The sequence below is a fragment of the Haliaeetus albicilla genome, chromosome 28, assembly GCF_947461875.1.
Source record: "Haliaeetus albicilla chromosome 28, bHalAlb1.1, whole genome shotgun sequence".
NCBI classification, from domain to species: domain Eukaryota; kingdom Metazoa; phylum Chordata; class Aves; order Accipitriformes; family Accipitridae; genus Haliaeetus; species Haliaeetus albicilla.
In genome coordinates this window covers 4,352,248-4,374,328 of record NC_091510.1, presented here as the reverse complement: position 1 = coordinate 4,374,328, position 22,081 = coordinate 4,352,248, and the positions used below count along the sequence as shown (strand labels likewise).

At 40.6% G+C, this 22,081-nt stretch overlaps 1 protein-coding gene across 2 annotated transcripts in view; it reads right to left on the bottom strand.

Annotated features, from left to right (window-relative positions):
* Nucleotides 1-10,325: 10,325 nt before the first annotated feature.
* The window catches only part of TMCC3 (transmembrane and coiled-coil domain family 3), a 127,217-nt gene continuing 115,461 nt past the window's right edge, over nucleotides 10,326-22,081 (bottom strand). For both annotated transcript variants that reach the window (XM_069773678.1, XM_069773677.1), the window contains exons 2-4: nucleotides 16,297-17,195; nucleotides 14,661-14,796; nucleotides 10,326-11,876 (exon numbers count right to left, since the gene is read on the bottom strand). In XM_069773678.1, the coding sequence (XP_069629779.1) occupies nucleotides 11,574-11,876; nucleotides 14,661-14,796; nucleotides 16,297-17,180 (1,323 nt within the window). In that variant the 5' untranslated portion in view covers nucleotides 17,181-17,195 and the 3' untranslated portion in view covers nucleotides 10,326-11,573. The remainder of the gene's footprint in view (nucleotides 11,877-14,660; nucleotides 14,797-16,296; nucleotides 17,196-22,081) is intronic.

Here is a 22,081-nt window from a genome sequence, read left to right as displayed (position 1 = left end):
TCAACGTCGTGTATTTAAAAATGCGGGGGTTTTTTGTTGTTGTTTTTAGCGTGTCTGTACGGCCGTTCTAAGGTTCCGTACCGCGTTCTGACGGGAGGTTCTGTGGAAGGAGAGAGGAGAACGGCAGGCCCGGCGGCGCGGACGGACGCCCAAGCGCGCCAAACCGTGTGGTAACGGGTAGCCGAGGGTAACGCTCCCGAGCTGAGGGGAAAAAGCAGGCGTTTCGTTTCGTACCCAGCGGGACTGAGCGGCGATTTGTCCGGCTGCTAACTCCGAGCTGAACGGTGGGGCTGATGTAGCGGTGCAGAAAGAAAAACGCGTTCCAGGCGATCCTGGGAACGGGGGCTGTTTTCTGACAGAAACCAGGTTGTAAAGGGCAGTTGAAAGAGCGTAAGCGTGACCTTCTCGTAAACTTCCTCGATTTCTCTCTGGCATCTCTGGCTGAAGCGGGAGATTGATCATCCAGATCCCCTAATGAGATTAACGGTCCTTTAATAAGGATTAAAATTGGCTTCAATTAGTATATTAGAAGGTGGGTGTTACTGACGACACACGCACGTCCCCAAGGAAAAAGAGAAAAAAAAGCCAAATGTTAAATTTGCCCGTAGTTTTATACGGCTCCGGAGATTATAAAAGCAGTTAGCTCCCCTAGAGGTGGTTGTAAGCTCAATTAATAAGAAGGTGTCCAAAACATACTGCAGTCACTTCCACAGCCTCAATGACAAGAGTTCAGTACGTGCTGCACTGGAAGGCTGACCGCGCACACTGATGCTGCTGTATGGTTTTACATGTATGTTGTGCTTGTGGCCAACACCTTTGCAATGCTAGAAGTGAAATAGCAACAGTATTTGGTCTATACCAATGTATACCTACACTGAAATAAGTAACAGTACAACAGCTTAAAAGTTCACCTTCCAAAATGAATTAAAATTTAATTTTGATGCAAAACAGATTTTGATGGGAAAAAAAAGCTGTAGTTCTACATGGCTTCACAATGCAAAAAATCTTTTAAAAAACTATTATGAAGTTGCATGCCTGACTTTCGTTTTCTGTATCAAATTTCCTCATTTTTAAATTATTTTTTTTGCTATCAGCTCTACAAATATTAATGCTAACTAAGGTCAAACAGAAGTCTTCCTCCCTTGTGCAGCTTCATTAACAGGAATTGTAGCATGGCCCAGGTTCTTTCTTTGGTTCCATTAGTGTCTGTTCACATCAGGATTACACAGCTATAATCTATTGGAAAACAATTAATTTATTTGAGAAACATGACGTCAAGAATCTAGGTCACTTGGTATGAGGTCTGCAGGGGACATAGCAAAAAAATTACAAAAGCTAAAATTATTTTGGTAACTAAAATCAACAGACAGGGTTGGGTGTCTCTTGCCAGCTAATCTGTTGGATAATGGTACAGTTTTTGTGTAATCATTTCCAGTGTGGAATCTTGTTCTAAGAGGATGCCTCAAGATGGTTGGAAATCGTGTTACTTTATTTTTGCCTCCAAGTTTTTCACATTGATCACAAAAGGGTACTTGTTTCCTTCTGAGGCCCACTGAGTCAGGTGATTCTAGTTAATCACCTGATAGCTAGCATTTTTGAAGTATGAGTAGTAACGATGCTCCTCTTTGTCACAGTGACCGTCTCTCTCCATGTCTCACAGCAATGCGAGAAGCTTGCTTTAAAAATAGAGCTGCTGTAGTGACTCAGATGGGCTTGATCTGGGAATCTTGTAGAGTACAGGGAAAGAAAGAGAAAAAGCAAAAGACAAGATGGAGTTCAAGGGCGCAACGAGGAGATGGCTGAAGGAAGGAGGAGTAGAAAAGCAGGTGCGTGGGGCTTATGGACAGCAGACAGGGAAGAGCGTCAATCAAGAGATGAGCCTACAGAGTAAGAGGGAGAAACAGCTAGAAAATGAAGACTATAAATATTACATGAAAAATGAAAGAATAATTGAGAGAAGTAAATATGAAAAGAAGCCATCCTGTTGAGGAGAGAGAAGAAACATATTGGGATTTGTTTGTTTTCTCTTTGTTTCTGTCAGTCTTACTCTTCTAATTAAGTCAGTACCTAAAGGAAGCAGGTATAATACCTTTATAACATGTTGGATTATTCCAACAGTGGCAAATTTGCCTTTTTGAAACGTCTCCCACAACACATGTCTTCTTATAGAAATAGAACTTTATGCAGCTTCAGATCTCAGTAGTTTATTTTACAAAAAAATAGTCTCTTTAGGGTACACTATTTAAATTCACTGTGGCGCTCAAGTAAAAGTAGATATTTCATTTAGAGACCTCAAGGTTTTTGTTTGACAGTATTAGAGGTTATTTATGTCTCTTTAAATGTCATCTTATATTAGTTCCGGGTAGATCAGCATTTCAGAGAGCAGCAAGGTTCATCCTCACACAAAGAAAGCAACATACAAAGAGCTGTAAAATATGTAGAGAAGCCCAGGGAAGTATTTCAATGCATTTTGCAGATACACTCTTTGGAGGAAGACACTGTGTAAGTATGGTTAGGAAAAAGTCTTGATGAGTTTGAAAGCTTGTTTAGAATTCCTTGCTGCCTCAGTTGAGCAAGCTGAAAATAGTTGCTAGATTAGATAGATCCTCAAGCTCCTGTAGCCCAGTGGCATATCTTTAGAGAAGGGTTTTGCTGTTATGCACACATGCTACTGGTCATACCTGTGGTTTAATCCATGCTTAGTTTATGTCACCTTGACCTGAATCCAACCTAGCAGGATAGAGGCCAAGTGGGGAATTAGTGTTGGGAGTACGAGCTCTGTTCAGCCTCTGAGTCAGCAGAGCCTGAAAGTGTGCAAATAGTTTCATTGTCTCATACAATTGTGGCAGAGATGTCTGTGACCGAGTAGTGTGCTCTTTGTGGTGGAGAGTTAAAACCATACATTGTTGTGTGTAGATTGCCTGAGAAAAATAATATTTTTGGTACTGCAAAATCAGAAGATGAAACTGCTTTTAAGTGCCATAGTGCTGTGGTAAGAGTCTTCCCCGATTAAACTCGGACAGGTTTTTACCACTGAGCTCAGTAGGGACAGAATGTAATTTTTAGCACATAGGACATCAGTAGATATAAAGCATGAATATCTGGCAGTTTATGAATCCATTACTCAGATGTGGCAAATGTGTTGTATGGGACTGCTGATCACACAGGAGTTGTGTTCTCTACTTTTCTGTTCAGCATGTTGATCCCCTTTTAACCCTGCGTCTGTGGCTATGGGGGGAAAGGATGTTTCCCAGACCTGTACCAACTTATTAAAATGGTATTCAACAGAAAAATACAGAGTGAATTCATTGGGCTACAAGGAGATCTCACATTTTAGGTATATTGTTCTGACATATTACAGCCTTCAGTCCTGACTGTGCTTTCATTTCCATTGGATTGACTCCATTCTAGCCCTGCTAACTAAAAAGAGTTTTTCCAAATTTACACATACAGATGGGTAGAACCACACACTCCTCACCAGCTGAAGGGATCACGACTACATCAAATGCAAGCTCAATTTCTAAAGTTTCTGTCAAAAGCGTGTCAATGCTTCTTTCAGCAGCTTAGCACTGGCCAGCTTCAAGCTTGTCCTAAGGCAGGGGAGTTCAGCCTCTCTGCTTTACTTCTGTCTGAATCTGGTAGGCTGCACATAAAAGGTAACATGGCATCGATCCACTAGGTAACTTCACAAAACTAATGTGTTGCCACTTAAGTCCACAGTCCAAACAGGAATTGAGGAAGATACAGCGTAGAAATTTCTCCTTTCAATTACATCAACTCTGCGCTAGTTGCCATGGCAGGCAGAACCTGGCATTTGATTGCTGCGCTCTCCCACAGTAGCACAAGCAGAGCGATGGCACACATGTATTCAGGAAGCATTTATCACCAAGTTTAAACTGCACTGCTAGCGGTATCTGAACTAGCTAATTCAAAGCAGTTTTTGGTGTTGCAAAATGAGTTGCAGTGCAGTAGCAGATGAAGTCTTGGGTACCTTCAGGTGGTTTCTGGCACATTCGTACAGCTTTGGCTCTCAGAGGTATGAGGCGCACCAACACGAAGTATTTTCAGTGTACACTACTGGTAAGGGTTATTTGTCTCATCCAAAGATTGCTAACACTGTACAGTGACCACTACTTGGCTATGAGTGACGCTTCTCTTTCTGTGCTAAGTTAAACAGCACTGTTGTATTTTCCTCTCTGCCTTTCTATTTTTGGGTGCTAAAACAGTTACCAGGGTGTGTTACGCACTCTTCAAACCAGAGTTATGAACAACTGAGAGAACTGATGAGTGAGATGCCTTTTTTTACACTGGTTTGCCAGTGTGTTAGCAGGGGTTATTCAGCCCAGGCCAGAAGTGGGCAAAAGTTATCAGTGGCTGTGGGGGAACCTGCTGTTTGTGAATGGCTTAATATAAACAGAGTTCCAGGCACCCATGTGAAACTCAGCATGACAAGACCTTGGACTGTCTGCAGGTGACATGGGAGCTGCTGTAGGCCATTTCCTCGAAGAGGACGAAATAGGAAGTATGGCATGACTGCAAAGCAACACGCTGTTCTTGGTATAAAAATAATATCGTTCCCAATGGCTGCTGGTGCCAGCTGACAAGACCTCTGCTTTGTGAAAAATAAATGCAAATGTTTTGCTTTATGTCAGCTATGTTAACTATTAGGCATGTCACTATCGCATTTTTGGCACATGTGACTAAGATTTATGACAATAATGTAAAAATTCAGCTTAGGTTTCTAATTCGGTTTTCCCAAAAGATACTCCAAAGCAAGTCCAACTGCTTGGCGCAATAGCACCGTGTTTGCATAGCATGTTCACACAAGCTCTAGAGAGGAGCAATGACGATACCTCATTTGATGCTTGCAGTTTTGCCATGTCATAGCTGTAAATAAAACTCAAATTACCGGTTTCGGTCAAAACTGCAGCAGAGCAGAATGCTCAGTTTCATCAGTATTTTAAAGCTGGGGCTTACGCTCAATTGAATGACTTTGTCACTGTCAATTGAGTAACTTAGTACAGACAAAGAAAAACTGATAGTGGTTTGAGTGATCAGACAGTAAGTTTAAGAAACAATGTTCATCATCAAATAAATGTAAATATTTTTATTTTAAAAAATGTTAATGGCACCTTAGAGGCAGTCATGACTACACAACAAAATATACAAAAATTACATTTTTGTAGTTGCATCTTTCCACAGTGCTGCACAAAATGAAAATGGTATGAGAAACATTGTAGATCACATACTGAGACAATTAACTTTAGTCAATAAAACCAGACAATTTTTGGTACACCTCGATACTACCAGACCCAGGTTCTCTGGGTAAAAAGGAAAGGTGGCTTTGTGCAAAACTTTCCAACAACAGTACAACTTAATATGCTAAACATACAGCAAATCAACCGTACAAGATAGTTTGACTAGTCCTCATGCAGTCTTTATATACAGCATCATCTCAGTTTGCTCGGTTTGCTTTTTCAGGGAAAATAAGCAATTCCATTAACTAAAGTTTTCTTAGTCTTTCACTGTTGTAATGTAAAAAAAAATTCTTTCTGCTGGATTCTACTCAGCATCAGAGAGACCTTTCAAATTTTATCTGAAAACAAGCCTTTTATAATCTCTTGCATTTTAAAAGGGAGAAATGTAATTAATTAAAGGCCACATTCTGGCACGATGGTAAATGAAAAAAAGCAGATAAATATTTGCTTGATTAAAAAAGAAGAGAATAAACTTGCCTGATTGCTATTCCTAGATGGACTTTCAGAAGTGATTAAATTCTGTTATCCAAATTAAAGTGTTTAATTACATTAATCTGTGTTTACCTTCTGTTGTACCATTGAATCCAGAATTAAGATGTCTGTATCACATTGGAAAGGGGCTTGGTTTCCAAAATTGGTTTCCATACCACCTAAATGAACAACAAGCTTCTGTGAGTTGGGGTTGTTTTTTTTCCCAAAATAATTTCTTGTTCATCAATTTTAATTCCAGAAAGCACTACCTGTGGTTATGCAGTTGACTTTGTTATCTGACTTTTTAGGACAGAGTTAATTTTCTTTCTAGTAGCTGGTATAGTGTTGTGTTTTGGATTCAGTATGAGAAGAACGTTGATAACACACTGATGTGTTCAGTTTTGGCTGAGCAGTGTTTAGACCAAGTCAAGGATTTTTCAGCTTCTCATGCCCAGCCAGCAAGAAGGCTTGGAGGGGGACAAGAAGTTGGGAGGGGACACAGCCAGGACAGCTGACCCAAAGTGGCATTCCATACCATGTGATGTCATGCCCAGTATAGAAACTGGGGGGAGTTGGCCGAGGAGGGGGGATCACTGCTCAGGAACTGACTGGGCATCGATCAGTGAGTGGTGAGCAATTGCATTGTGAAACACTTGTTTTGTATATTCCAATCCTTTTATTATTATCATTATTATTTTCTTCCTCTCTGTTCTATTAAACTGTTCTTATCTCAACCCACAAGTTTAACTTTTTTCCCTGATTCTCTCCCCCATCCCACTGGGTGGGGGGAAGCGAGTGAGCGGCTGTGTGGTGCTCAGCTGCTGGCTGGGGTTAAACCGTGACACAAACACAAGCCTGAACTGATTCCTTTGAACAGCAGCATTCAACTTTAACTGCAAATGTTGGAGTCCTTGTTCATGTTATTCAGTAGCTGATAATTAGCTTGTAACCCTTGTGATTACAAAACTGAAGCTTATGCTTACACTGGATTTGTCTAGCTTCAGCTTGTAGTCAGTGGATCATGTATCTTTCCTACAGCAAACGGCCTTCACCTATTGAATTTTTATTCCCCAGATAAGCAGTCAATGATTTGTTCAAAGAAAACCATTGGCTTTTAAATAGCCTTCATGTAGTGCAGATATCAGGTCGCTATGTGACAGTCCTGCAGCAGAGGCACTGCATAACACAAGCATTTTGATATTAAACTAAAAAGCAGCCAGATTTGATAGTGCTTCTCCAAGAAATCAGAACAAGTAGACATCACAGGAGCGCAGTGAAATGAGAAGTTGCACGAACACATATAACGTAAAGCAGAAAAGAGAAGGAATTTAAACTGGGTCTCATTCAGTGCTGTCAATGACTAAGTGGATGTCCAACAATAGTGGAGTTATAGTTGAAGTTAGTGGAGGGATCCATTATATAAGTTTTAGAGGAAACCCAATTTAGACCTGAATGCTGAAATGGGAGAGGTCAGGAAAATTGTGCTGACCTTCACGAGAAACTGAATCTCCAGAAACCTTTGAGCAAAAAATCTGCCAAAAGCCTGTAGAACAGGTATTAACAACTAACTGAAGGGCCTTTCAGTTGGAGAGCTATAGTCAAAGTGAAGTGAAATAATTGACTACCAGGCAGCGCCAAGCAGAAAAGACACTGTCTGGCAACTTTTTGTTGAGTGGAAGTGTTTCAAAGGCTCACGATGAGTAAGCGTAAGGAGTACATTGTATACTAAGAATGTCTAAGGTGTTGTGTGAGAATGTAAAAGCAAACCGTATCCTGATGGAACACGGTTAATTGATTGAGAAGCTGAACAAAGTTGTCATTAAGAGATGTCTTGCAACTGTTTGGGGTGGCCTAGGCATGCTCTCACAGCAAGCAGAGCTCTGACTGCAGGCCAGATACGTACACTCATATAATCCCAGCCTAAGCGGTGGAAGTGATGCTCATACTGATGCTAGCGGCACAGGCATCAACTCTGGCTAGCCCAGCCCAGCCACCAGCCTGCTCTTGGTCCTGGGTGCAGACAGAGCCAGCTAGCCTGTGCTACCACAACCTGGTGCTGCTTGTATCTGTTCCCTGTAGGCAAAAGCTAGGAAGAACCTTTCTGAGCTGAAGCTGCCCCATCGTTCTGCAGGGAGGCTGCCTAGAGTACAGTTTTAGGGGCAGCTAATGATTCACTGCAGCAAGAAAGAAAAAGGCTCATCTCCCTTTTTGTCCCCACTTTGCACGCACGAGACCTTTCCGTCAGCCCTTTAAGTCTCTAGACATGGAGAACTAGCCAGCTCTTTTGCTACGTTTTTCTTCCCAGCTCAGCGAGCTAACATGGCACACGCAAGACTGCAACACAGACCAGTGTCAGCACAAGGTAAGAAATGGGAGGGTAAAGGCAGGAGGGGAGACCTCCCTCCCCTTCGGGTACCCTTCCACTTGGCCGAGCTCCTGGCACTGCAGCCTTACTCTGTGCAAAACCATAGCAGTTTCACCCAAAAGCAGGCTTTTGCCCTTCACATCTTTTATTTAATTTCTTGATGCATGTCACATCCTCCAGTGATTTAAATCCAGCAGGGAAAATAACCTAGAGAAGTGCTGTGCCCATTTACCAATTAGGGTTGTTTTAATTTGCATGAATAACATTATGCAGCCTTTTACAGCTTTTTCTGTGTCCTCTGCCAGATATAAAGCCAATATGGAAACACAAGACCCTTTTGTTTCCAATTTGAACCCAGTCAGATTTTATCAAAACAGTGAGCAATCCTTCATAGGCCCATTGATTTTATGTTCTACCCTCATTTTGCACTGAGGTCATCTTCCAGGATTGTAATAGGATGCCCTTGGAGCAGAAGCCTTCATATCCCCAGGTCGTACTACACCAACTTCCTTTGTTATAAGAAAAATGACTAACCTTTTTCCTGCCTGACCTTGAGACTATCTGACATTACATTTTTAACCACATACACTAGCACTGGGAGGATTATCTCCTTAAACATATAACCATGCAACAGGCAAAGGAGTTTCTCCTTTTGTAAAAATTAACACATGGTATTCCTTTCTTGCACACGTCCCCTTCTGAACCCATTTAACAAAATGCTAGACAAACAGTGTTTTCTCAAGTGGCCAAACCAGAAGGTGGCTGTGCAAACGGAATAGAAGGATGGAAATTATAATGAAGATGGCAAGAAAACACCATGAAGAGTCACAGCTTTCTAAGGAGCAGTACAGGACTCTTGGTTTTTTGTAATGGATGTACAATCTTCTGCCCTACGGAAATGGGGTGGGGGGGAAGAGTCATAGGGCTGATCAGTAAAATGGGTGGTGGAATTTAGGAAAACACTTCAGAAAGGAAAGGACTCTGAATAGAAGCATGCTCATTGGCTAATGAAATGGAAAATACAGACTATAAAAAGACATCATACGCCTTTTTAAAAATGAAGATAGGAACAAATTGTATGGAAACAGTGGAAAAGACGAAGAGGATCTCAGGAAACATCAAAAGGGCATAAAAACAAACCAAGGGAAAGCCTTTCTTGTGATGTAAAGGCCAGGAAAGAGCTACTTCTTTTTTCCTTTTAATCTTTTTAAAATTGTGGAAGGGACTTTCCTCTGAAGATAAGTTTATGAGCTGCAGCGGTAGAAGCAATCCCCTGTTTATGAGCTGGCTGTAAAAGGAGGCTAAGTGCAGATACTTGGAAGGTGTGGGTGAAGGCCTGTTGCAATGCACGCATACAGTGCCAAAATGGGTTAAAAGACATGAGAAGAAAGGTCTCCCTGAAGCGAACAGCAGCAGGAGCACATGCAGCGATTCAGACAGAAGATTTTTATACGTAACACAATACCTCCTTCCTTCTTCAGGGGACACCAGGAATACAGGCGTAAAGGCAAAGAGAAGAAAAAAAAAAAAACAACCAACAAACAAACCCCCAAAAACAAACACTAAGGAAAAGAAGAATGTATCTATATAATAATTCTTCCTGACACAGCCAGGGATAAACCAATTGGTAAGTTTGGGCTTTATAAAGTCATATCCCTCTCAGCAGGACTTGCTTTCCACTCTACCTCCCCCTGAAGATGAGGCAGGGCTGGGTTCCGATAACATGGGTGTGCCTGATCTGATCCATTTCCAGTGTGTGCGAGCCAGCACAATCCTTCCTGATTTCTCTGTTCAAAGATGTAGGACATATAAAAAAATTTCTTTAATGATTTTTAAAGTGTTTTAATTGAATTTTCTAAATGCTTAGTCATATCCCTATTCATGCAGTTAATTCTGTCCTTCCTTCAGTCCCTGAAGCCACAACAAGTAACTGTATTCACTGTTAATCCAATCGTGGTAAAATGTCAAAGTTCTTCCCTTGCCTCCCCTCCCCCACCCCCTTTCCTCAGAATAAGGTCTTCTGAATTTCTACACCAACTATTGCACTTGATTAAAAACAAATACACACATCAAGTAATCCCCTCCCCCCACTGCCATAAAACCAGCATAACAAATACTGCAACTGAAAAGAAAATCTGTCGTGACAATTATTTTCAAAGTAAGTAACACTGAACATCAAATAACTGGAGACACTGTCTTTTCATTTAATGGAGAGCAGAGAATAATTCTGGTTGTGGTGGTTTCTTTTGTTTTTTTTAATTAAAGATCTTGTTTTACATGATGGCTGAAAGCCAAGCAGATTTCAGGGAATTTTTTTTTTTTTTTTTTTCAGTTCTTAAATCAAGCAAAATAAATTCCAGGAGGAAAACAAAACCAACCCTGTCTCCTAGTAGTGGTACTGTATGCTAATACATTATTTTCAGGAATGTTTGTCAAGAAAGTCTGCACAGTGTTTGTATATTTACGGAAGTTTAACTCCCTGCTCCCCTAAGAAGCTGTTCCCTCATGCTTCTTCCATATTCCTTAATCTGACACAAGAAAGAAATCCACTGTACCCAGAGTCCCACCACCTACCTGCTTTGCATTCAGTTAGAGCACCCCAACAATTCAGTGCTAACAAAGGCTAATCTAGATGTTGCCTCTCTGTGTACTTCTTTCCCCTTGCAGGTTGCAGGGCTTGAAGCAAGAGAGTGCTTTGGTCTGCAAGACCAAACTTATGCACCAGTTATTTGCTTCTTTACAAAGTGGCCCGGTGATCTTGTCATTCAATGCAGTTCATCTTTGGGAGTCTTATGCCACATTTATGCGTTTCCTGAATGTGATAAGGAACAGTGCCAGGATAGAACAACTGCTAACTGTGGTCAATAGTCATCACTGGTCTAATTTACAAACAATAAACTCCCTGTGCAAAAGGTTACTAGCAGAAGCATCCAGTTTTGCTGCTCCTGAAAACTAGAAACCCCATATACAGATACCCATTAATTTAGAATCAAGAACTATTAATATATATGACTATATAATTTGGCTTATCATTCTAGTTGGATACAGAGAGAAAATTAACTTATTAGTCTAACAGGGCTGATACGCACTGTGGTTCACTCCCTCCTGATCACACTCTTTGCACTCCAGTCTAGTAAAAAAGCACACCTGACACTTGCAGTTGCTTGGATCCCTCCCAGAGCATCACACCATCTTTTGTGGGTGTGGGTTTGTAAAGTGGAAAACCCTTTGGATTAAGGCAGAAGACAGACATAAGCGAGCAGTTCATCACAGACATAGCCAATTAGACATAATTGGATTGAACAGGCAAATGACTGCCAAAAAGTATGCATTTATGTATTTACACCTTAAAGTCCAGGAGTCTTTGTAGCCTTCTCCATCCAGTCTGCACATTTAAACCAACAAAAAATGATTTGTATACACACAGCACTTAAAAAACTGGAAGGGGAAGCGGGGGGGGAGCAGCCAGACCAGCAGCTTCATCTTGGTATAATCATCCTTTCTATGGCACAAATGATGTGATCCCAGTTTTTACAAAATATTGCTAGCAGCGTCACTGCGAAAAAAGTGCAGATGATATGAAAACGGCTCTTCATCATAGGAGCAATGAACTTTGCAATAGTAGAAACGCACACTAAGATGACAGTCATGAAGGCCAGGATAACATTTATACATTTCCCCAGGAGCACTTTGGCATTAACTGTTTCAGACTGCTGTGCTTGCTGTTCTTGCTGATGGAGCTCCAGCTTTGAAACCCGGGTCTGGCATGATTCCAAGGCTTCCTGGAGACAGAAAACAAGAATTAGGGCAGCTGTATTTCCATACACCACTTTTCCCATTTTAGCTGCAGAGCCATCCATCAGCTAGATTAGAAATGTAATTTATTATAGACTCCTAAAATTTGAATGAGCCACCAACTTTTTAAAAAATAAATGCACATATATACCTGCATGTGTGTATCACTGCCTGCTCAGGCACAATCAAGTCTGACAACACTGTCCAAAATGTAGTTTTTACATTCTTCATGCTTGAAAAATAGTATCATAACTCGAATGTTCATGACAGACGTTTCCTGCATATACTGATGAGATAAAGTACTGGGAAAGCTGTTGCCTTGGCAACTTTCACTGGATTAAACCAGCAAAGTTAGTTTCTTTGTATACGCTGTAGAAAACATTAGGGTAGTACAGGCTTGCTGTGATACTAATTACATCTACTTTGCAACATATAGCATTTGGTTTACACCATCTCTCTGGTCTACATTACTTTTTCTCTCAAAGACACCCATTGTACAGTGCTGGGCTTGAGTCTGCAGTAAGAGATTGCCTTCTCCCTCTGTCAGTGGGAAGGCTCATTAATCCACCCTCCAAGTGGGCAGCGTGCAGTGGAGACAGCTGAGAAACCTGTGGTGATGCTTTTATGGGATTCTCTCTCACACATGATATATCCAGCTTCACATTTTGTTCTAAAGAAAGCAGGCCTCTCTCTTCTGCCTGAGGGTAGACTAAAAATGGTCTTTGAGTAAAACAGTTCTTAAGTCACTAACCCCACACTTAAGCCCTCTCAAAGTGAAACATGGAAAAGTTTCCGACTGCTTCACTTGCTTGCCAAAATGCCACTTTTTGACAGAGTTGGGATTTGGGCAACCCTGTGTAGCATGGTGCAAGGCTATAATTTAATGAGATCAATCAACTTGACATAACCTTTTACCACTGTGTAAACGGGAAAAAATTCTGCTCCAGCATCCCTGCTTCCTTCCCCACTCTCAAACTCCAAATATTTTCCTTGCACTGGCAGGGGTGTTCACCTGATCACAGAGTAAGCCAATTCAACCCAATCCTCCGTGTAAAAACAAACAAAACCACTACACACAGAGTATTAGCTTTCTTTTGCTGGGTCAGTTCTCTGTTGTTTTGGCAAGTTGAACTGGCTTACCAGGTGACCAGCCAGGCACCAAACTGAGTGCAAAGCACATGGCATAGCACCTTACAAAAGACTGCTTCCTTTCACTGTTCTAGGAATTAGTAATAATACAGAAGACAGTTCTTAATGGGTGGCACAAAGTCCCTTAGGGTTCATGCATGGTCTCCACTACCCACTGAAGAACTTTCCTGGTCCTTCTTCCACTCTGACCATAATTTATTCTCAAATCATCTTGTGCTGCTTTAGAGAAAGTCCAGCTGCAAAAGTTTGATACCTGCAGCTCTGCATTGAGAGGCTGAGCAAGTGTTTTAAAAACGATCTGCCCATCCTTTAGGGACAGAGTGCTCCGAAGTTAGGCTGTTACTTAAAATATCCACAACTTAAATGCTTTTACTCTATTTTAGATTATTTGCCAACCCCACCAAAGAAACAGGTTTAAACAGGCCTAGCTGTACAGAGATAAAAGAAACAAGGCTGTATCAACGTAACACTGCAATTAGTGTTAAAAGTCTCTGATACCCCTCCAGGGTTCTGCTAATGAGTTTGTGAACATTTCACAGCCCTTCTGCTGGGGAACTCAGGTCTCACTCAGTTTTTACATCCTCAAGATGCCTTCACAGAAAGAAGTCCTGCACAAGAGACCTCTCTTCTTTAAACCTACAAAGGAACCTATTATATGCCTACATTCAGTACTATCCCTTTGCCACTCTGTTCCCTGGAGTTTCCTAACTCTCACACCAATCAGGAAACGGTGTGATCATCCTCCTGCTTGCACGCTCTATGTTAGAAATGTGAGCACAGGGGTGTACAGGACAGGGGTTTTGGTTTTGGTGGGGGTTTTGTGGTTGGTTTTTTTTTTTACCATCTGAGTCAATATGAAGACAGTCTTTGAGGATTCCTTAGTTGTTAGTGAATTTAAACCCAAAGTAAGGCAAAACAATGTTTTCACCATTTTTCACCACTTGCTCAGACTTTGGGTAGAAATATTATGTATTATATAAATGCTTATATTGTATATAAATACTCAAGTATGTAACTACATGCTGTCAGGACAAACTTGTAGACATTATTACTGGCTTTTGATTGAAGTCAGACATGACTACAACTGATCACCGAGGTGAACACACCCTACAGCGTTGATTATAGGGGCCATTGTGACCATGGATTAGAACTCTTAAGTTATAACTGGCAAATCTACAAGTCTATTTATCAATTAGCTCTCTCACTTATGACCTTAAACTCCATTTATAATAAACCTTGCCAGTGATATGACTACATATCAGAGAAAGTCTGAGCAAGAGGTTTGTGTTACAACATTGTCAAAAGTGGCATTTTACACAATACAAGGAGACTCAATTCCCTCCTCCTCTGGTGCAAGAAATTAAAACAGGCCATTCTTCACCCACGAGTCTGCCTAGGACGTATCATCAGTTCCAGCAGATAACATTCTGAATCCATTGAAACAAAAGGAGACCATCACCAATTTAAACATGCTGGGTTTTCACCTTAAAACAGACAAAACATGGGCTTAAATAATTCCCCAGTTTCCTTATATACAAAGATGTAGAAAGATGCAAGTGTTTTTCACCACAAGATTTCCACAAAACGTCAGAAGTTGATGATAAGGGAAAAAAAAAAAGTACCTGAACATCACGTGATCGCTCATATGCCTGATACGCCACTTTCTCCTCTATGCTGGCTAGCTCTTGTTTCAAGTTTGCTGTCTCATGTTGATGAAGATCAGTGAGATCATTTAACTGGTCTTCCAATCTTTCATATCTTATTAGGAAAAAAGGTCTAAATTTAGTGCCTTCTATTCAAGTAATGCTAAATCATGAAAACAATTACACATTTTAAAAGGCAGTTTTCAGTGTGCTATGGATTCATCTGACTAGCATTACAGAGCACATAGAGAAATCAGTAAAAACTTTGGAAACTCTCCATAAGCATTTATTCAGCAAACTAAAAGCCTTTTCTGAGTGTTTCTTGCTGGCAGTGGGTGTTAAAAAGCAAATATTTGTACATCATTGGCAAATTATATGAACCATAAACAGTGCCTAAGGGTATCCAACTTACATTTTTCCATTTCTCACTCTTCATTTAGACAAGAAGATATGGTTTCATATGTAAGCCTGAGCCAGTTAACAGCTCGCCACTAGTGAAGGGAAAAATATGTTCCCTGGATCCCCTCTCAAACACAACTGCAAGGTCTTGCCATTCATGCACAGCCTGTTTTGGCACGTCGCTGCCTGGAAAACCAGTTCGACTAAACCTTCAGGAAACTAGAAAATTTTTTTGGTGATTTTGTGTTAAATCAAGTTACAACAACAGGCAAACACTGCAGTTGGCACAAAAATGATGGAGGCAAAATTGTCTAGCTGTGGAAATGGTGGCAGGAGGCTTAAGATCTTAATGGCAGCGAGCTGTCAGAAGAGGCTGCTCTGCCTTCTCCTGAAACCAAGTCCTGAGCTCAGTAGGCCATTTGCTCTGTTCTTTCCTCCCCCACATTACCACCTGGTATCCAGCCTTCCCTTGTATTTTAAGAACTGTACAAAAGGAAACATTAAATATTGTATTTCCTACTGAGTTTTTGCCCATTAGCATAGTAAAGACTTCAAGAATCAACACTTACTTTAACAAGCAATATGACAAATGGGATATAGGTACAGCAGGTGCAAGCCCTCTGTAGAACACATCTCACTTCCCACAGTGGATGATAAAGGAATTAATTGCCAAGTACCAAATGCAAGAGGAAGTTGCGCTACAGCACTTAATACTACATTTCACAGCCGCGTGTTACATCAGGGTACAAAGTGACATCGCATCCACAAGATAGGAATGTGTCTGAGAAGTATTTGGACAAGGTATTTGGGACTAAAGGGTATATTTATCAGCTGTAAATCAGCTCTGCTGCACCGTAGACTGATTAGCATTTTCAAGTCACAATAAATCAGAATCCTTCCACCAGTTACAAAACAATTGGCATCTCCTATACGCAGTATTCACATAATACGCTATGTCAGATGAGAGAATTTTCTGACAAGCCTTCGACAAAAGGCAAAGAACTACCACATTATTTGATAGGAAATATTAATGTTCTACATGTATTTTCAATTATTGGAAGGAGTGGAACATCTTGGTAAGAGATATTGATTGGAACTATTTTTTCCTCCTGCTTCTGAAATATCACACACACAAGCACACACCCACATTTACACTTTCCAAATAGCTTCTATACCCATTCAAAAGTAATTTCAAGAGAACAGTTGAAAAAAATACCTATATCTTTCCTCTTGTAACATCTGAGAAATAAAGCCATAGTCTCTTTTAAATTGTGTTTTTAAATTCTCAATATCATCAGCTAATTGGGACTGTGTCTCCTTGATTTCCCTTAGTTCCTCCAAAATCATGGAAAGCTTTCCTTGGCTGTCCAGGGTACTTGCCACGGCAGGACCAAAGGAAGTATTTCCATTACTATCTGCTGAGCCAGAGGTTCCACTTGAGCATTCATCATCACTAACATATTTTGGTTTGGCAACAATGGTGGCACTGCCCCCATACGTTCTAGAACTCGTTTCTGGCCGAAATTCATCCAAGGTATTTTTGAGATGAGCAATGTTGTCTGCACTACCAAATTTGTTTCGGATCAGGTTTGCAAACTCTCTAGACTTGCTGAAAACAAAGACAGGTGGTGTCAAAGATACACCCGGCACACCCGACTTGCCACTCTCTGTTCCATGCCCAGAGGTACGAGACTTTCCATGCTGACTATCTTTCAAGTTATCTTTGGAAGTATCCTTAGTAGTTTTGGAAGATCCATTTTGTTCAATATCCTTGAGCTTTTTGTGATACTGTTCCAATTTCTTCTGCAGCTGGGCAATGGAGTGGGCAGATTTCTGGTTCTTTTTCTCAAAGACTTGTTTAATGCGCCCAGCCTGTTGCTTGTCTGCACTGTTTACCAGTTTCAAATACTCAGCCACGTTTCCATCTCGAGCTGTTTGTTCAACTTTGATTTGTTCTGTAACCTTGAGGATTTTCTGTTTCAAGCTATCTGCATTGAGTTTGACTTTGTGAAACTCTAGGACCCCATCTGGTACATCAAAGTTCAGGTTGGTGTCAGAGCCTCCACGGCGAATGTTAAGCGGTAAACTCAGGGTATTCATGTCATGTCTTTCCACCTGAGAGGGAAAATAAAGAGGAAAAAAAAAAGGAGATAAATGGAATTTGAATTTTACTTTTTTAAAATATAACTTCCAGTTTCCTTTTCTGCATGTAATTATAACAAGTACACAATTTAAAGTAGCTTATAGTAGCGAAATAAAATGAACTTTTCTTTGAAATTAAGAAGCATTTTTCTTGACTTCCCTAGGTTGATAAACAGCCCAAGGAACTGCCTGTCTTTCTTAAAAAAGCAGAAAGATGAATTAGAGTGAAAATTATTCAAGTACATAGTTTTTCAAAATCATTTACAGTTATTCACAAAACCAGAACAATGCCTAGTTAGAAAAGGTTCCCAAATATATTGTCCATTATTAAGAGTTTCAAAAAGATCATGATGGATAATCATGCCATTTTTCTCTTAGAAATGGTCAAACACTGACAGAGGCATAAACAGAATTTTCCCCTCTACAGCAGTGTTATAATGTTCAGTATATTCTACCAGGTTAAAGTCCTTTTTTGATACATGCTCCTCCCATGCAAATCTGTCACACAATTCAAAGTTTTTCCACAACTAGCTGAAAGTTCTTGGAAATTTACTGTATACTTCAGCAGGAAGCAGCTGCTAGTTTTTAGCGCAGAGAGCGTAGAGAAATAATTGACCTGCATTTGAATTTCCATGCTTGATGAAGATGCTCAACAACTTGATCTGCTGTAGCTAAGTCTGTTTTAATAGCAAATTCACTGAGTGGGATTTACAGAAAAAGAAACTCAGGAGAGAAAACTGCATTCACTCAGTACACATTAACAATGCTCTCAAGCATAACAAAACCAATCAGGCAACTTGGTCACAACACAAACACAACAGATTATTCACCTTTCTCAACTGAAAGGCAAGATAGTCTGACACAAAACATAAAAAGTATTTCCTCATATAAAGTCAAAGTCACATGGGAGCCATGAGACAAGAATGATCTAAGCAAAATAGCTCCATCCCTATTATCATCTTGTCCTAGCCTCTGTGACATAGGAGGTACATTTCATTAAAGCTGCCACAACATCATGTCTATAGAGACTACTTAAACAAACGCTCTAGCCATGATGGGTTTTCAGAGCTTTAACACCAGAGGGAACTAATACAATTGCTCAGGCAAGACCATTGCAGAAGACAAGGCAGAAGCTGACCAATGCATTTGTCAAATGCTTTAACTACTTTTTGCTTCAAAATGCCTGAGATACCATGTTAAAAGTTTGATTTCCAACTACAGTATTTATTATCGTCTATAACACCAAAGATCTTGCAGCACAACCTATGCGCACATAAATGTGCGGTGATGACCATTCAATCTTTTTCTTGATTAAAAAACCCAAAAACATCATTAACCATTGCTGTGAGGTTTGTTTTCCCATCCTTGTACAATTTTGGTAGCCCTCCTGGAAATTCTCTCCAGTATTCCTGTATTGCCCTTAAAATACAGGCTCAGGAATCAGACATGGTGTCCTACTGTTAATGACATGCATCATGCACAGATTGATCAGGAGAACTATTCTCACCCTGTGTCTACTATGATGGGTTTACAAATACAGAGGGGGTAATACAGCCATAAAATTGGATCTGTACCTGACCATTTCAGAGACAAGATCATCTCTACTCGTACTTTATATTCTTATCCTTATATTACTGAGGATTACAGTACTTTTTTTTCTTTTTTCCTTTCCTTTTTTTTTTTCTTTTGCTACTGCACTGCTCAGGGTGCAAACCAGGTAACATAAAAGTTCACATTCACCAACCTCTAAGAAAAATGGACACTTGAAAAATGCAAACTGAAGACTTCTGGAGTTGACAATTGCTTCTGGAGAATATTGGTTAATGGTGACCTTTAAGCCTTGGACTCTATTCCGAGGATTAAACCAGTGCTGTGGCCTAATAGCTTTGCACTTTACCAGTTTGTTAAAAATAATTTATATTGACATATGCTTAATAGAGGTGTAAGCAATTTTTATAAATATATAAAATTTGTATATGATTTAATATCATCAGTCATGTGTGCTTCACTGAAAATCTACTTTATTGATGAGATGTCATTTTAGTATTTGCACGGATATGACTCACATGGATGGCATTCTATATTCAGGTGATACCTAATTTAAAGAGTGACTGTCCTGGGTTTGGCTGGGATAGAGTTAATTTTCACAAGAAGCCGGGAGGCAACACACAGCCAGGACAGCTGACCTGAACTAGCCAAGGGGATATTCGACACTGTGCGACATCATGCTCAGTATATAACTTGGGAGAGGGTGGGGGGGCGCAGGGAGGGAGGAAGGATTGCAGCTCCGGAATGGGCTGAGCATCAGACTCCAGGGTGGTGAGCAACTGCATTGTGCATCACTCACTCAATATATTCTTTTATTAGTATTATTGTTACTATTATTTCTTCTCTCCTTGTGTTGTCCTGTTAAACTGTCCTTATCTCAACCAATGAGTTTTTACCTTTTTCTTCCAGTTCTCCTCCCCATCCCACTGCGGCGGGGGGGGGGGGGGGGGGGGGGGCACAGAGGGGAGGAGCGAGCGAGCAGCCCTGTGGTGCTTAGTTGCCATCTGAGCCTAAACCACGACAGTGACAAAAATCACAAGTGTGAAATCTAACTTCCATTTTTATTGATTTTTTTTTTTAATTGAACAAGTCTTAGAAATATAACTAATGGGAAAAAATGCTTTTACAGATCACTTTTTAAAAGTGGTAACACTCATAATATTATTGTGGTAGCTAAAATATGCATTTAATATAAACAAAAATAGTTTGACATAGGATACCTGTATCTTTCCAAAGGCTCATACAGCAATGAAAAGCAATCAAGGCAAATGGCTAAAAAGCTTAGATACAAGATCTGTACCCCATATGGCAAATATTTATTTAAATGGATTTACTGTGTCTGGACAAATTCAGTAAAGAGAAAAAGCTCAGTATAAAACAATAGTTTCCTGAAACAACTCAAGACATTTTTGAATAAGCTTTGGCACAAAATTATACTGTCATAAATCACCAAATTGCATGTACACACAAGACAGATCCATCACTGATGTCACTCAGGACAAGCTGTACATAATTCCAAGAATGGGTGGGTCTCTCTAACCTTTACACAGCATTAAGTGTTTACTTCCTTAGTACAAAATAGTCTAAAAATATATTGTAATAATAATTGGATAGAAGCCCAAACCAGATCCCTTCTCCCTTATGTCCCCTCCCTCACTGGACTCTCTAGCGGTCAGCAAGGTCTATCATCACCATGCACCCTGTGCCTTCCTGGAACTTCAAGGTCACAACAGCAACAGAGATAAAAAGAACAATAATGTTGGGGCAATACGTCTGCTGAAAGCTGCATTGCTTTTGGAGCTGAGGAAATCAATTAGCATGTGGCAAATCTACTTCTGAAACGAGTAAAACCAATCACAGGGCCAGTTCAAATTCAGTGAAGTTTAGAAATGAATTCTGTCTAAATTCACAAAACATTGCTAGGACTAGTTTTTTTAGGTTACGACATTGAGAGCTCACCAAGGGTACAGAACAGTCATATCCAACACGTTCCTCTGTCTGACTGTATTTGGCCAAAATGGCAGGTGTCCTCTTGCCATCATGTTGCAAGGTTGGGTCAGGCAACAGAGGCTCTCGAAGTCTTCTGTTGATGTAATACACTTTTTTGTTGGTGGTTTGTTTTGGGGTTTGGTTTTTTTTTTGGGGGGGGGGGGGTGTTCTTGTTTGTTTGTTTGTTTGGGGGGGGGGTGTTGGGTTTTTTTTTTTCCCCCCGTTTGGTCAGTTGGGTATTTTTGGGTTTTTAAATCAGAAGCAAGCAGACACTGGAGGACCCAGGTATCTCTAAACAAGTGGCCTATCACCTGTCTTCTACCTTGATGAGGTAGAATGGTTTGACAAAGATCCATTTATGATTGCTTTATAGCTCAACACTAATGTTACCCCAAGACACCAGAGGTCCAACTTCAAATCCTACCCCAAATCCTCCTTGCTGCAACAGTCTCATCTTGAGATGAGAAGAATTACCCTCTGCGTTAGTCACTAATGCTCCTTCCTGAAGCACTGTAAGTGTAACTTGCTCTTCCTGCTGTATCCAATGCCCAGTTCTTATACTGAGCAGAAGACCATCCATAGGAGTCCGAGATGCTACCTCATCCCTGCAGGGACTGGCGTGCTCTCCTGTGATGTGGGCTGAAATCCTCCCACATGCAGGAGACTGAACATGCATCCCTCTCAAACTATGTAAGTGCTCTTACAACTATGCTATGGGAAGAGATGATGAATGCCATCCACGCTATTGTTCTTTCTGTGACTCTGGGGTCACCAGTGCCTTACAAGGGTGCCAAGCTGTTAATAATCAAGAAGTTATTGAGAGCTTGATTTGTTTTTTAATATTTTCATTATGGTTGCCAAGAGAAAAAAATATATACACACAGTAGTGGCCCCAATAGCCAAAAAGGGACCAGCCATATTTTTGGAAGTAAGAAGCACTTAAAGAAAAAAGAATTGAACCATCATACATCTCTCCTATTACGATAACAATTAATAGGGAGCTGGGGATTACCAATAGATGAGAGGAAGCAGTCCTGAAACAAGTGGTAACACAAGGAAGACAAAGCACTAGCCCAGAGCCTGAGTACATAACAGAGACATGCCCTGGATCTGGCTTCTAGGGAAAAAAAGGGGAAAAACAGGTTACTGGGATAGCCATAGCTGATGTTAGCTTGAAAGAAGAATCTGGGGCTTGGAGAGACCACTGCATTTTATGAAGCTGCTTATATATACACTTTGCTACAACGCAGCTGAGAACTAACTGTAATGTTTGTGCAGCTCAAAGACTAGCTTTTAAGAGCAGTGATTTACAAGTGCAGCAA